Consider the following 17,075-nt stretch of genomic DNA (forward strand, 5'->3'; position numbering starts at 1 on the left):
AATACAGCTACATCTACGGCTCGCTATCTTGTTGATTTGATTAGACGAAGCTAGAAAGTTGACGAAGAATTGAGTTTTAACGCTCTGTACAAAGCCGAATGAAACGGCGCTACGTGTAAGCTACGTTCCCAGGAATCCACGTTGATTCTCCTGAGGAAACTCTAGCGCCCGAGTTCCTTCAGTGCGATTCGTGACTTGTTAGTCTAAAAGTTAAGCTATGCAATCGCAGGGCTGGGTCCGTGTATAGAAAAAAGCTCAAGCTTGTCTGATATCCTTCGACTCCCACGTTTCGATAGAGGTGCCAACGTTGCAAAGAACTGTTCGCATTTGTTCACCATTTTATATTTTTCAATGGGCAGTGGGAAGTTGGGAACAACTCCTTACTCTTGGTTGGTCATCAACGATGCGTATGTTGTAAAAGTGATTAGTGTCAGTTTATACCGTACTATGTTTCTAAGAAGTTTGTGACAGCGCGTGCTGTGAGCCTTATAGAGTCCTTTCTGGCAAGGATATGTCTTGGCGACTAAACAAGACACAAGAGTCAGGGGCTCCCTGGAAACAATCACTCGAATGTAGTATTTTCTCTCGGTTAGAAAGTGCGACAAGCGTTGAAAGGATATCACCTTGGCAAGGCGGAACAACCACAATACATATTTAGAAACAATTGCCGCATAGATATGCATATTCAACAACTTGAATTCAGTAACTTTATAACTGCCGTGTGGAGTTACCGTGGCACCATTACAGAACTCAAGAGGTCCCCAGCGGATGCAAGATTGACAGGAATTGGTAACATTATTAAAAGACTGGGAAGCGATGAAATACAACAAAGTATGGTGCGCCTGGAAGTAAGTGTAAGTGCATCATTGCTGATAATTTAAAAATAACCTTTTTTTGGTAACAGGCAGGCAGCGGGGCAACAAACAAACAAACAAACAAACAAACAAACAAACAAACAAATAAATAAATTGGCAATCACTAAACTAAATATTTAAATAGAGATAATAATTTAATAAATAAATAACAAGCCGCCCGTTGTGCGGGAATATAAAGCGCGAACGTAATCCCCGCGACAAAAACAACATCGCGCGGAGAACGAAAGGGACTTGTATTTCTTCCCTATATTTTTTTTTTTGCGTGTTCGCCACTCGCTTAGATTAGGACTCACGTCGGTTGAGTGGGTTACACGCCGGTATCAGAACGTGTGTGGGGTGAGATGTTGACAGTTTTCCCCAGACGGGTGATGACATTCCGCGCGAATATTACATCATTAGCTTATAAATTTTTGATGTATTTTTAATTTGCTTCTGTTGTGCTTTAGTTATACCGCTTGGTAATACGAATTCTAATTTTTTTTGCATATTATCTAATTAAGAGAACCTTCTCTGCGGCTACTAGAATGTGATGAACGCCACCGCAGCGACGGATTTCACTGACCACTGAACTTTACAAAACCTTATTGTCTCGTATCCGGCGAAGAACAAGAAAAACAGGGGGAAGGCGTAAGGGTCTCATTAGACGTGCGCGCTGAAAGAGCAGGTACCACAATTCGTTAAGCTAATGCGAAAAAGAAGCGATGCGTTTTATTTTGTTAAGGATTATTTACGCCTTGATGACTGTATACCACAGTGAGAAAGTCCTACCAAACTAAGAAAGAATTCTGGTTGCGTACCCTTATTTTAGTCACTTCTACTGCTGTCTGTCTGTAGTAGTTCAGTAGCCTTATTCCCTGCTTCTGGGTTGAAAGAGTGTGTTAAGGTTTTTAATGAACGTTCCTACTAAGTTAGAGAGCAGCTCACTAATTTGATCGTGAATTTTTTTAAATTTTCACCTTACTTCATAAAGATTTAGGGTTGCAAAACACCGAGTTAGCGAGGAATAAGCAGTGTGACCAGTAAAGGAGAAGAAATCCTCAACACTTTGCAACAGTTGGCTACGGTAGCCTTTTTAAAAATATTATCTTTAGAGCAAGCTGAATGAAAACCTCTTAGGACAGAGCGAGTGCTCATACGTCGATACACACGTCCGTCAGTGAACTCTAGGTAACGTTAGTGAACAGCTACCTGCACTGCAAGAACGAACATTAGCGAACAGCAACACCCTCTGCAGCCGACCAATCACGCAAATGCCAAACAATCATCAATCATTCCGGTGACCAAACGCAACGCCAAAAGAAAATCAAAGTAGCGAACAAAAATTCCGTATATTCCTCTTCAAGGTCTCAGTGAAAGGTTTCAACGACTGTGCTCTTAGACCGAAAAGTCTTCAGAAAGCAAGACCATACGCAGCACATATAAACATCGTACACACAGGCTTGGAAATACATCGGGTTGGCTTCCGGACTCTCCTGGAGTCCACGGTACGAATCAACCAGCCGACAAATCAGACAGCCCTCCACGCTAGCGCACAGCGCACCTTAAAAAGGAATATGGAAACGCCGAAACGTCGCAGGCGAATTACTCATTGGTGTCGCATTAGGCGGAGCCCACTCACAAAAGAGCATATGTCGAAAACCGGGAAAACGCCGAGCGGCAATGTCTGTTGTCTTTTCTCTCTCTCTCTCTCTTTCTTTTCTCTTTCGCTCTTTTTATATTTCAGTTGGTCCGTGCACAACAGTTCAACGGTGCGGCGGTTTGGCACAAAGTTCACGAGTCGTCGTATATGTACACACAGTTCCACGGTGACCTGTCTATGTGTCAAGGAGTGACAGGCTTCGAGCGAAGCCCGCCGCTCCAGCGCGCACAGCGCGGCCAGGCCGAAGTGTCTGGCGGCTGCATGGGCCCAGTGACAGCCGCTGCCACGCGCGGTTCGGGCCTATTTCATTAAAATGTTGCGCCCGGCCAATCGTTTCGCGCGTTTTCGCGAGCCGCTGTCGGAATTTAATGGGACCAAAAGGGAAGCGTTATACCCGGCGACAAGCGAAAGTTCTAATAGGAATCTGAGACTATACCTGCCCCAAAATGTATTGCCTGAGACAGGCAATAAATCTACCAACAAAAGCAGCGCGGACGTGTCTATAGCCCAACACACACACACAAAAAAAAATGGGTCGACAGTAATCAAGCCTTGTCTCTCTTTCAATGTCCCCTTACGCGTCTTCCACTGACGTTTGGGTACCACGCTGTTTTGTAGTTCTCACATTAGGAAATGCGCTAATTGATCCAAGCAAGTGTTTAGTTGAAGTGCAATAAGTTTTCGCTGACACCCTTGTCACTCTCGGCATCCGGTAGACCTGACAGCCGTGGATCAGGGTAGTTTTGTACGCGCGTAACATAGCCATGCGAATCCTACGTGTAGGCATTTCGAAGTAAAGGAATGAGTTCGGACATCTTTCACAAGTTGATTAAAAATTTTCCACAATAATTTCACAATCTACACGCCGACCTGCTTGCTGCTCGGAGACACTCGCAGAGCAGCGTCTTCAGCATCATAGGTTGAGAGCCATTTTGTCCATCTATTTTACTCGCAATTACAATCGCTACAGTATTACTGAACATTGATGTAATGCCGATTATGTTTTTGTCTACGATTGCTAGTTTATTGTTAGGAAATCGCTGTAAATTATAATGGCGCATGAGGCATGTTACCGCCAAGATAATGCACCGCTGACGGAACGAAAAGTTTGAGGAGGGCTCTAGACTTGTAGATTTTTGTTTTAGTTTTCGCCCTTCGCTACAGACATAGGTCTAATAAATGTTCCGTTCCTTTCTGTGTATAACTATTTAAACTCTGTCGACGTTGTAACCGTGCAACTTTTTGTGCACGGATTGCCTACGTACAGCCACGCAAGAAACGCAGCTAGCGTACGTGGTAGCCTAGAAGAGATTCATTATGCCTTAGTGCAATTCCAAGAATAGCGTTGTATCTGCGACAACCACGTGCGTTACTTCATTATAATCTAAGAACAATCTAACGGACGAAGTCGCACTTCTCTGCAGACAAGCTTTTCGTGGTCCAATAACCACATCTTCCTAAGGGTCCTGTTCTGTTATGACCCGGAGTCGTAAGTCGGAGGTAAAAAAAAAAAGGCTGTCACTGTCCCGACAAAAGCTCGCCCGGTGTTTGTGCGTGTGCAAGGCCTGGCCGAAGCTGTGCGCTCATCCTCCGGACCACTGCCACCTCGGTCTGGACGGTGGGGAAGGGGGGGGGGGAGGGGAGTAGGGATGCGGTCGTCGTCGTCACTCGAGACTGATGGTGCGTGTCGACAGGAGACGGCGCTGTGGCGCCGCGAAGCTCGTCGGTGGTGGTCATATCCAGCCCATGTTGGCCGGCTTGCTGACGGGTTCGATCCCGTACACCCTGGTGAGCAGTGGTATGGACCCGTTGGCAGGCGACTCGTCCGAGTCCTTGAGCGCGTCCTCCTGCTCCGAGGATGGCTGCACCACCACCATGGGCAGCCCTCCTCCCGTGCAGGGCTCCAGCGGCGGTGCCGACGGCACAGCTTCGTGGCAAGCCATGGCAAGCGCGGCAGCCGCCGCGTAGTCTCCGCTGGCGACGGCCGACGCCGAGTCCGGTTCGAGGGTGCCGTTGATGGAGTTGCGCGGCGTGGGCACTTTCGAACTGGCGCAGCTCGGGATGGGCGACAGTTTGCACTCGGCCGCCAACACGTTGCAGGAACCGCTCGCGCCATTGGCTGCGGCTGCCTGGCGCTCCGCCTGCGTGGCCACGTGTGGTGGCCAAGAATTCATACACGTTCTTACGACTTGGCGGTAACGACAGCAGCAACGGTAAGGATAACAAGATGACTAATATTACGTCCATGTTGAAAGAAAACCTCTCCCGACCATCCCCAAACGCCCCTGTCCCGCAATATCCCGCACTCCGTGTTCCTGACTGCTCTTATTTCATGCCCCCGCCAAGTTATTGTAAGCTCTCATTGGTTATCATCCTGTTTTAACGTCCACTGAGTACTTCTGTCGGCTTGCGCTTTTATTCATTTACAGCTGAGGCCAAATTGGCAAATTTGACTTCACGTTGACTTCTGATGGAAGGTGTTGTGGACAAGACGCTAGGAAAAACACCACCCGACCAATTATGAACCGGAACTGTGTGCAGTGTTCTCCAGAAGTTCCGATGACACTTCAGGCGTTGTCGGGACAGATACTGATAACAGGAATCGGGTGCCTGTGGAAAGGATGGCTTCTGACATTCCAACAAGCGCCTCAAGCTACGGAGCACAAGAAGAGTCGTATCTCGCGGCTCGTTGACCGTCCGGTACCACGCGAAGTTGCGTGCGTAATTTTGAAAGAAACTGCACAGACAATTCTGAAAATTCTGGTCAGGGTTTGAGTTGAAATTTCCTCTATGCAAGCTTTCTAATCAACTTGAAACTCAGCAAATTTGACCAAGTCCCCAGGACTGAGAAGGCTTGCCAAAATCAGGAACTTAGTAAGATCAAGGAACGTTGTGATGCCTAAAGTAAATGGAAAATTTCTATTTTTCTAAGGAGAGAGTCTCCCATGTTCTTGAATGCTGCTTATAAATAGTGGCAGTTTACGCATTTTGTACGTTACAGGAGACATCTTAGCTTCTCTTGTGACCGTTAGCAAACTTCCTCAGCGAGCTGATTGCATCAATCGCTCGGCTAAACGTCGGCGCAAGCCATCTAGGAGCGCTCGAACTGTCATCTGGCCCATCTTCGCTGGTAGCGATCGTTACGATGTCCTCGATGTCAGGGACTTGTCTCACGTCGCGTCTCTTACGATTACGTCACCGTTTCGTACACTTACGATATCGCCGAAGGGGACCAATGACGAATTCGGAAAACTTTTATTAGGAAATGGGAGCGCAGTTTTCAATATGGTCCAGAACTTTTCATTCTTAAGCAGCGTGTGTTGCGGTTTCGGGCTGCTTTTTTGATTTGTTACTTTCACTGCGAAGACAGTATTACTGTGTTTCATAAATCGAGCTTGAGGCTTAAATTTGTTTCGCGAAATGAATTTGTATATATGCTAAACTCCGCGTATTACGGTGAGGGAAGCGAGAGTATTCGTTCATGTAATTGAAATTCGTAATGAGGGTCTAAACTTCGCACCACTAAAGAGCCACTTTTCATGCTTAACGCTGAGGCTCACTGAATGTCACCGTCATTAACTTCTAGGGAGCATTTTTTTTTCGTTGCCGATAATAGTGGTAGCTTACTGATAGCGCGATCCATGTTACATATCATGGTTTCCACGGGTAGTGGTCAACATGCGTTTCTAGCGCTTACGTATTGTAAACGCGGAATTTCTCACTGTTACACACACTCAGTGGTCACCGAGCAAACTTACTGATTTTAATTTGGGCCAGAAGTTGAACCCATGCGCTCAGAAGGAAAAAAACAATCTGTGTTCTTTAAAAGCAGTTGTGACCGTTTGAATGAAGCGAAATAAAATTCCCCCTAATTTTGCGAGGCCAGTTCACAAGGTACGACCATTTTGAGCTCACAACGATTCTAGCTCTTACCGTCAACAACATATTGCTTGACATTTCTCACGATATGCATACCCAGACTAACATAACTTACGCATTACATTCACTTATGAAACGCCTGCATCAGAATAAGGAAGCAGCGATGGCGTAGATGTTAAGCATCCACCTCGCATGCAAGAGGACCGGGGCTCGAATCCCGGTGCCGCGCAATTCTCCACTGGGTTAAAGAAAAAAAAACTCCGCGTGTCGATGGAGTTGCATAACCAGGCCTCGGGTGCGGCCTTACCTCGGTGACCAGAACCGACAACGCACTCTCTCACCAGAGCAGGATTTGGCCACCCTGGTGTAGTACTTGGCCACAACCTTCTATGATGAAACCAATAAACCCTCGGGCCTCAGTCCCCAGCTGCTGCGGAACAACAGACCAAGGCGGTGGTCAGACCGGTGACGCAGCGGAGGGTGCTAAGAATCTCTGGCTCTCTACAGGCTGCCGCTGGAATCTGAACCTGGCAACGTTCAACGCTAGAACCTTTTCTAGTGACGCTAGCCTAGCAGTGCTGTTCGAGGAACTAGCGGGCATTAAACGGGACGTCATATGGATTAATGAAGTTAGGAGGACAGGTGAGGCGTATACAGTACTAAAGGACGGGCTATCGCAGATAAGCGCATACAAGAACTAGGTATGGATTCCTCATCAATCAGGACATAGCTGGGAAAATAGAGGAGCTCTATAGTATACGAAAGGGGGGCAGCTATTGTATTTAGGCCTAATAAGAGGTACAAGCTGAAGGTGGTACAGGCCTATGCGCCTACATCCAGCCATGATGACCAGACCATTGAAAGTCTCTATGAAGACATGGAATCGGCAATAAACAAAGTAAAATCACGGTACACTGTACTGATGGGCGACTTCAATGGAAGGTGGGCAAGAAACAGGCTGGCGACAAGGCGGTAGGTGACTATGGGATAGGTTCTAGGAATAGCAGAGGAGAGTTATTAGTCGAATTCGCGGATAGAAATAATTTATGGATCATGAATACCTTCTTCTGCGAACGAGAACACAGGAAGTGGACCTGGAAGAGCTCCAATGATGAGACTAAAAACGAAATCGACTTCATACTATGCGCTCGACCTGGCATTGTTTTTAGGATTTTTAGGATTGAACAATCCTAGCATTGTTCAGGATGTGGACGTCTTCGGACAGGTGTGCTATAGCGACCACAGAATGGTAAGGCATCGAATTAGCTTAGACTTGAAGAGGGAACGGAAGAAGCTAGTGAAGAGGAAGTCCATTAACGAGTTAGCGATAAGAAGGAAAACAGAGGAAGTCAGGATCTCGTTGCAGAACAGATATTCAGCCTTAACTGAGGAGAAGACGATATTAATGCTCATACAATGAACGATAATCTGACAGCTATAATTACGGAGTGCGCAGTAGAAGTAGGCGGTAGGACGGTTTAACAGGATACCGGCAAGCTTTCTCAGGCGACGAAAGATATGTGTACGAAACGCCAAAGCATGAGGGCGTCTAGCCCTAGAGACAAAATAGAACTAGCAGAGCTATCGAAGTTAATAAATAAGAGCAAGGTAGCCGACATAAGGAAGTTTAATATCGAGAGAATCAAGCACGCTCTAAAGAACGGAAGTAGCCTAAAAGCGGCGAAGAGGAAACTAGACACAGGAAAAACCAGATGTATGCTTTAAGATACAAGGAAGGCAATATCATTAGCAATATGGATAAGCTAGTTAAAGTAGTCGAAGAGTTCTACACAAATCTATGCAGTAGCCAATGTAATCAGAGTGTTAATGAGAAAGTAGCGCACAGCAATGCGTCATCCCGCTAGTAACGAAAGAGGAAGTAAAGAAATCCTTAGAAGCAATGAAAAGGGGAAAAGCAGCTGGTGAGGATTAGGTAACAGCAGATCTGTTGAAGGACGGAGAGGAGATTGTGCTAGAAAAACTAGCCACCCTATATACGCAATGCCTTATGACCTCGACCGTACCAGAAACCTAAAAGAACGCCAAAATTATCTTAATTCATAAGGAAGGAGACGCCAAGGACTTTAAAAATTACAGACCGATCAGGTTACTGTCCGTTGTCTACAAGGTATTTAATAAGGTAATAGCTAGTAGAGTCAGGGCAACCTTGGACTTTAACCAGCCAAACGATCAGTCAGGCTTTCGTAAAGGATATTCCACAATAGATCATATTCACAATATCAATCTGGTGATAGAGAAATTCGCAGAATATAAAGAACCCCTATATATAGCCTTCATTGATAGCAAGAAAGCATTCGACTCAGTGGAAACCTCAACAGTCATACAGGCATTGCGTAACCAGGGTGTAGAAGAGCCTTATGTCAAAATACTTGAAGATATATATATAGCAACAGCGCAGTTACCATAGTCCTCCACAAAGTCAGCAATAAATTTCCACTAAGGAAGGCCGTCCGGCAAGGAGACACGATCTCGCCAATGCTATTCGCCACTTGTTTACAGGAGGTTAATGGAGATTACCTAAATAATCTGCGATTCGCTGATGACATTGCCTTGTTGAGTCACACAAGAGGTGAACTGCAAATCATGGCCACTGAGCTAGACAGGCAGAACAGAACGGTGGGTCTAAAAATTAACATGCAGAAAACCAAAGTAATGTTCAACAGTCTAGCAAGAGAACAGCAGTTCACAATTGGCAGCAAGGTGCTGGAAGTGGTAAAGGAATACGTCTACTTAAGGCATGTAGTGACAGCTGATCCGGACCATGAGATGGAAATAACTAGACGGATAAGAATGGGGTGGATCGCATTTGGCAGGTTCTTTCAGATCATGAATTGCAGTTTACCAATATCTGTCAAGAGAAAAGTATACAACAGCTGTATTTTACCGTTAATCACCTACGGGCCAGAAACGTGGAGGCTAACGAAAAGAGTAACTTAAGCTAAGGACAACGCAGCGAGCCATGGAAAAAAAATGATAGGTGTAACGTTAAGAAACCGGAAGCGGGCAGAGTGGGTGAGGGACAAACGAGTGTTAATGACATACTAGTCGGAATCAAGAGGAAGAAATCGGCTTAAGCAGGGCATGTAATAGGAAGGCAGGATAACCGCTGGTCCTTAAGGGTAACGGAGTGGATTCTAAGAGAAAGTAAGCGTAACAGGGGACGGCAGAAGGTTAGGTGGGCGGATGAGATTAAGAAGCTTGCAGGCAAAGGGTGAATGACGCTGGCAAAAGACAGGGTTAATTGGAGAGACATGGGAGAGGCCTTTGCCCTGCAGTGGGTGTAGTCAGGCTGATGATGATGATGATGATGATGATGACGATGATAATGACATAAGAATACGCTCAGGAGTTTGCCTATGGCGTGATAGCAACATCTGGCGGCATGGGGAAGTGATTTCTGTGTGATCACCGCTTGACAAGCGGCCAGAGTTAAGATCACCGAACAACAGCTCTGAGGTCCAGAGCTCTCCGGGCAGCGACACTAGCGAAATATTAAAGCGACACTGAAGACAGTTTCTTTGAAGGTGGCTTGCATTGACAGATCAGAGCTGTCTAATTACAAAGAAGGTACTTTTACTGAAAACGGAGGTTATAACAGCTTGAAAAGACCCAGAAAAGAACTCCAGGTATCACCGCCGTCGGCCGTTTTTGCAAGCGAACTGTGACGGCGGGGAGAGGGCTGCTCCGCTTTAGTAGAGGCTAGGATGCTCCACCATGGACTCACACTCAGCGATCACGAAGTCATTTTCGGTCTTGAGATCACTGGTTTGAATTAAATAGCGGGAAAAAGAACGTTCCATTTTAAATTCATCTTTCCTAGCCACAAATGCTTGTTTTACTGCCGAATGAACATTAATATATGCGCTGTGTTTCACCTAAGTTTGTCAGCATTTAAAAAAAGTTTTTTAATTAGACGACCACTTTCTTCGGCATAGCATTGCCGGTGGTGGTGCGTATTAAATACAGCTAAGACGTCTTCAAGTATAAAATAGGTAACTTTTTAACTGTAATGGTTGTTTCGAACCGACCGTTTGTAGCTTTTATATTTCCGAAAATGCCATTCTCGTGGCCACTGGAGCGCAAGGAATTTTGGGGCCTCACACAGGTGAAGCCGAAACCACGCGACCGGAAAGAGCGCTAGCCATGCCTACGAGCACCCGCCACACAGCCGCGTGCCTGCCAGGTGCCCCCTGTTCTCTTGCCGCTTCCAGCCGGTCGCTGCGAAAAGAGCACGTGACACTTGCACCGCAGTGTGAATCGCGCTCCTAGGCGCGGTTAGCGCTGTTTCGGTTTCGCTGGTTTCGGTTTCGCCCATGTGCTCCCACAAAATTCCTTGCGCTGGAGCGGCTACGAGAATCGCATATTCGGAAATATAAAAGCTGATATGGTTATTAGGTACGGTGGACTACAAGCTTCACAGTAAATAAGGAGCCTAACGGTAATAGTTAAAACTTAACTATTCAAAATTAGATAACCATCGTGTTAGATAACACGTGCTAGCTTTATTACGATGCACGTTGGCCATCACTGACAATGCTATGTCGAAGAAAGCGGCCTTCTAACTCAAAAAGCCTTTTCTCAGAAATTCCTAACAGCCTTAGGTGAAAGGTTTTGTATACACAGATAGAGCTCTAGAGGCGACTATTGCTGAAACCAAAAATATGATTGCGTTGTCCTAGCGCCCCTTTAAAGGAGGAAAGCTTTGTTTAAAACTTGAGACTTCCCAGTTCTCGCTCTTCAAACACTTATAGTTTCGAAAGCAGAAGCTGGACTATTCACTGCTCCCACGCTAATAAGTAAAAAAAAGATTATCATGGCTGTATCGCGGGCATGTTATATAAAAAATTTGATAACTGTGGAATGCAATTAAATGTGGCTTCCCGAAGATTCTTGGCTAGAAGTTTTGAGCGGAAAACTTTCGAAAATGCTGCATTTCAACCCCCATAACAAAGGGAAGAAAGTAACTAGGAAGGTGCATACTTTATCTTATTATTCTCTAATTGACAGCTATAAAGTCGAATAACAGTACAAGAAAGAGAAAAATGTCCCCCCTCCGGCAGCAGCACCACCAAATGAGGCACGGACTGCCGTACCTGCGTCGCTGCCCTGGGCAGTACCGAGGAGGGCGGCGCGCTGACAGTGCGGTGCGCGCGGCGCTTCTCCGAGGACGAGTGGCGCAGCGAGTCGTGCTCGGAGAAGAATGCCAGCCGCGATCGGCTGAAGGTGAGCGTGCCGAACTTGCGCGAGATGCGGCCCCTCATGGACAGCGACGTCTCCGAGTTGCAGACCGAATCGCCGCCCTTGGCGCCTGACGAGCCGGACGAGCTGGAGCTCATGGTCTCCTCGCTGCGGCTCCGCGAGAAGGCCGCGCGGGCGCTGCGCGTGGCCTCCACCAGGTGGCCCCAGCGGCCGCGCTTCATCTTGTTCTTGCTCGCGAGGCGCGCCAGGCGGGCCAACCGAGAGACGGGTGACTTCCGTGACGTCACTTCCTCGATGTTGATCTCGGGCGGGCTCGGCACAGAGCCCTCGATGAGGCCGATGTTGAAGCCCTTCATGAGGCGGCGCTCGCGTTGGCGGCCCTTCTTGCCTCCGATGCCTGAAACAGAACATGGGAGAGGGAAGAACGGTTGCGTACTGACGCATATACCACAATAGCATCGTTGCATCTTTCCCCATTGTGAGATCTGTCCGTTACCTCTCCACCTATCCGTAGACACTGCGCCACATTCATTACAAAACCTCCGCACTGTGGCCTGAACGAGCACACTTCAGACTGCACCCCGGGCAAGAGGAGTTCATGGTGGATTTCCTTCGGCAGTATTGCTGTTAAGAACGACAGCGATCAGGGCAAGCCAGAGACGGGTCATTGCTGCCAGTGGTATGACACTAACACGAGTCCAGACATACAGCGAACCAAATGGATTACCTTCTATATTGTAGTCACTGAAAGGGTTAAACTTGCTGTCACAATTCAGGAGAGCAAGCTGCCGCACTAGTTGGTGATGCATGTTTCGAAGAAGGCAGCGCAAAATACGGACGAGGGACCGAAGAGAAGACTCATTTGGACATTCACGAGCCCTTGCTGTCACAAATCGATATAGTACCATGACCAAAAGGAGCGGGCAGTGCACGTTGAGCATCACTGTGTGTTATGCCGTTCGCATCGCTTTGCACAAATGGGGCGTGTTGCTGTGGGGCTTCAAGGACGCGGAGCAATGAACAAATCATGCCAGCTAGAGGTAAATGTAGGCCATGAATAGCGAAAACCGCGTAACTCAATGGAGATATTTTAAACTTGCAATTTTGAGAAAACTAGTGACTTCCGAAAGATTCCGTCCGGACATGGTCATTAACACGGCCGACTCTTCCTCCCTACTGCAAAATATGATCTACGAAACGGTTCCTGCTCTCACACGAACTGTTTCCGGCATCCATATAAAATCAATGCAGTGTACCGAATATTCGAATTCCCTGTGGTGATGTTTAGCGGTCAGTGCGCACGCGGTGGAAGCAGTGCAAACTCCAGATTTCCTGGCCTCGTACTCCTGAACCATAACGCAGGACATTAGACTAGTGCGCAGAATAGCGAAATTGAGTATATCTGGCCGTGTTTGCGAGACTTGCTCCAAAGGACAATAAATCCTGGAATTTCTTTTACAATGTTAAAGACGACTGAAAAGAGCTGACACCTCTTACTTTATCCTCTTTTACTTAGGCTGGTTTAAAATTTGCGGTATGTTATGAGGGTCATATTTAGTTGAATTCATTGGGCCAAATTATGAAAAAAAATGTTTTGCTACTTAAAATGCCTCGCAAGTGGGGGACGCTAGGAATTATTCATGATAACCATACCGAATCATAACCAGCTGTGATGGGCAACGAACAACATATCGCCTAATAACGAGGTGTAATAGCAAGTCCTAAGGAAGTCCTGGCAAGCGTATTATCAGGAGGAGGAATAATCAGTTTTGCATACACATTTTCCTTTCTAATTGTAGGCAATTTGCAGCAAATACCTTCACTATATTTGACAGATAACAATAACACGCAAACATGCGTCATTAACAGTACGTACCAGTTCCAATCTCAGTTTTAGCCATGTTGGATATCTGTTTAAAACTGCACAAGCTTGCATAATGCATTGATATGCTTCAGTGCAACCCCGAATTTCAAACTGAGCCTTTCTCTTCCAAAAGAAGTGTGCATATTTTTTAGCTTCAGAATGAGAAACGCGAGCAATATTCGGTTGGTCTTTTGAGATAACGCGCATAAAAGTGCCATATCTCCGTCCATGTAGAGTTAAGAATTTGCGATGACAAGCAATATATGAGATGCGCATGTGTTAATATATACATAGGGGATGCAGTAGCTAGTGCGGCCCACTTGAAGGCCTTTTATTCCCCTGTTCGTTCTTGTCAGGAAGTAGGCGACATAAATCGACCCTGTGAGCAACCCGGAGCAGATGAAAGTGTCAGCGGGAAGAGGCGGCGTGTTTGCATCGACTTACATTTTAGGTTAAACCCACTGTTTCGTGGAAATGCTGCAGCAGCGCCGGACAGCGGCAGACAGCGAATGTTCAATATATTCATCCGCAGATGTGCGAGACGTGTGCGCTTTGAAGGGTACGAGAGACATTACAATAATCGACTGGCAGAAGACGCTGCTTTACTTCGATACTGCCTCAGAGTTTGCTTTTAAGATTTTTGTGCGCATGGGATGCGGAAACTGAAACATAATGACACTGTTGCTCCGACTGACTGATGAGCAGCGGAACTTACACCACTGCTGTTCCCTTCTTGAAATGCCAAATGCCACTCGTAGCGAAATTAAAATAGCATTTTCCACATGGCTCAACAATGGTTTCAATGATGCGCTCGTTCTATGCAAAAAAATTAAGATTTTATGAAAAAAAAAACAGAACAGGCTTCTCTCGTCACAATGGCAACATTTTTGCAGCCGGGTTTGTGGGAAGAAACTCTACAGCGTTATGTCTTGGTGGACTTGCTAGGAATGAGGCTTGCAAAAACTGGTAAAGATTCGAAGACAAGAAATACAAGACGAATGCGCATAATTACAGACCAACTGTTTAGAAATTTTCAGAGGAGTTTCCAGCTAGTAGCTGCAGTGGAGTGGGAAGCGAAAGAAGACATGCAGATCGTAAGCGAAGAACACTCCAATCTCCAAGGTGATCAAGTGCATTGACTCATAGCGTCTAATAATACGCCAGACGTTTTGAACGTCACGCTAGTATATTTTTACCGCGCTATCATCTCCTCTAGGGACGAACCCGCTTCTGCCTGCTCAGAACCGCACTGCACTGAAATATCCAGCACGTGTCCACTCACGCGTGCAAACCTGATTTCGATTCGTCTGACTGAAACGAAGTTAATCTTTTATTTAGATTACGGTTACCCTGAAAGACGACACAGTGAGTTCTCGCGATCTTTTATGGTAATTTTCCTAAACAGTTGCTGCTCTATAATGGGCACAAACAACGAAAAATATATTCAACAACCAAATGGCATACGGAGGCTGCTGGACCACCTCTTGAAGGTCAAGGAACTTTCTTTTTAGAGGTTATGTTTTGGTTATTTTTTTTGTATATGCTCTAAAACAGCTTGACATAAACAACTTGACATCGCAAGTTGATAATAACGGTCATCTCATCTAACGAAGCTATGGCCCATGCTTTAAATGATTATTTTGCTCTTGTTTATTTCATCATTTGCAAGCCGTGTTCTTTAATTATCTTACGGGACAATGCGTGTAAGTTACAGACAAACAAAAATAAAATAAATTGTCTTTGTCAAACCAAAACGGAGTACATCAAATAAGCGAAGACACATAGGTGACCTGGAAATGAAGAATGCGCCGAAGAAGCGAATTAAAGACGCGTGTCTAAAGCTCTCAGATAGGCAATCCACTGTGGTTTTGCCGAGGACAATTGACGGACCGGTTTCAAGCTCACCTCATGTACACGAGAGTATGAAATGTTCTGAAAAATTCTTTTTTTTAAAACTGCCGCAAGGTAGTCGCGTCGTTACACTTTGCCGTGTATTTGTACATAGTACCTCGGGACTTGGAGCATAGTTGTTGCATAGCCAAGTGCTTTCAATTCTTGCGATTAAAAATAGGCCGCTCTTGCCCGATACACGGTTTCCGCATGTCGAAAAAATTTTGTAGATTATCGCTTCACTGCGGGAATTGTTGCAATGTATGCCAGTACAAATTTTGCGCGTTCCTTGCGTCGTATCGCCGCTGGTTTGTTACGTATCAATTCCCTAGACAGGCGATAATACATTTTCGTCCCAATAAAAGCGCAAACTTCATTTCAGGATTGCTCTTATACTAAGTAGCCTAACAACAAGCGTTACTCAGATTTGTTGCTCACTACCCATACCACAAAAACGCGAAGCAGCAAAGCAAACAAGGACCGAAGACAAGAAGCACGGCACAGTGCTCCTTGCCTTGTGTCGTCGTTCCTTTCCTGCTGTTCCACTGTGAGTAGTAACCAGCATCAACTCGCCCAGGCATCAGGTTTTCTGGAGCTCAGATCTGTAACTGACTATACTCACGAAAGCGGCGCTAATATCTAGAGGCAAGTGCACTTGCAAGACGAGCATCTGCGCCACATACCACAACTGAACTCGGTGACATCTTTTCGCGTCCACCGACTGCGCCGGAGGGTGAACTTCTTGGAACTCCATTTGTTGTGACAGTCATGCGGTGCGCGGGATTGGGTAGCGATTCGTTGCGTTGCCAGGAACCCCATTAGTCGGCTAAACGTTTAAGTAAGAATGCGTGCAGGCCAGTTTTGCGAGTCAACAACAACGTTACCAGGCTCGTCACGCTCCCATTCTGTACAAACAAACAAAGCACAGTTCTTTCTCCGCAGAGATTCTCGTTGCGAGTCCCCTGCGACTATTTCTGCTCCGTTTTAAGTTTCGTGGATTCTTCTGACAGAGAATGCGTCAGGGTTATGAGGAGAAGTGTGTTCGTAACGCTCGCAGACTCATTTCACTTAGCTGCATCGACACATCATACAGCATGCACGAACCATCGTGTCATCATCAGCTACTGAATGCAGGTGCGAAGGATGCCCACGAACATGAGGCTGGGACTGCATTAGTTGATTTTGAATCACAGTTTTGGCATCAGCCGAGAGTGATGGGCATAAAAAAATTCCCAGGGTCGCCTATTTACCTTATGTATTGGCAATGCGATAGCATTAGAGCCTGTTAATGCATTTACCAAAAATTACGTCACTTCTGGTCCGGTGACTTCACTTTCCTCTCACCAATGGCCGAATTTTGTGACCGACGATATGTTGTTTTCGGATTTTTTTTTGTCGAGGCTTTTGAGCTCTCGTATTAATAAAACAAGCACAAGACACGAGGCTAGAGCATTGCGCTTCGCTTTTTGTGACGTTCGCTGCTCTCGAACGACACAAAAGTTATGCAGTTGGAGAAGGCGCACCTTGGCTTTGTCCGCTGGCTCCGGAGGTGTTGAAACCGCCAATCTTGAGCACCTCGAGCAACTCGTACCGAAAAGACGAGATCTCTTGCTTGATTTCGTTGACGTCATCTTCCGTCACCCCCTGGTTGTCCGCCTTGCGCTGCTCGCTGGTGATGTAGCGCCGTACCAGGTTCCGCATGATGGTC

The 17,075-nt window shown here is 46.3% G+C and overlaps 1 protein-coding gene across 3 annotated transcripts in view; it reads right to left on the reverse strand.

Moving 5' to 3' along the window:
* Positions 1-2,555: 2,555 nt before the first annotated feature.
* Positions 2,556-17,075, reverse strand: part of LOC144128516 (transient receptor potential-gamma protein-like) — a 187,271-nt gene continuing 172,751 nt past the window's right edge. For all 3 annotated transcript variants that reach the window (XM_077661957.1, XM_077661958.1, XM_077661959.1), the window contains 3 exons: positions 16,891-17,074; positions 11,508-12,010; positions 2,556-4,655 (listed from right to left, as the gene is read on the reverse strand). In XM_077661957.1, the coding sequence (XP_077518083.1) occupies positions 4,248-4,655; positions 11,508-12,010; positions 16,891-17,074 (1,095 nt within the window). In that variant the 3' untranslated portion in view covers positions 2,556-4,247. The remainder of the gene's footprint in view (positions 4,656-11,507; positions 12,011-16,890; position 17,075) is intronic.

The sequence above is a fragment of the Amblyomma americanum genome, chromosome 4 (assembly GCF_052857255.1).
Source record: "Amblyomma americanum isolate KBUSLIRL-KWMA chromosome 4, ASM5285725v1, whole genome shotgun sequence".
Lineage (NCBI taxonomy): Eukaryota > Metazoa > Arthropoda > Arachnida > Ixodida > Ixodidae > Amblyomma > Amblyomma americanum.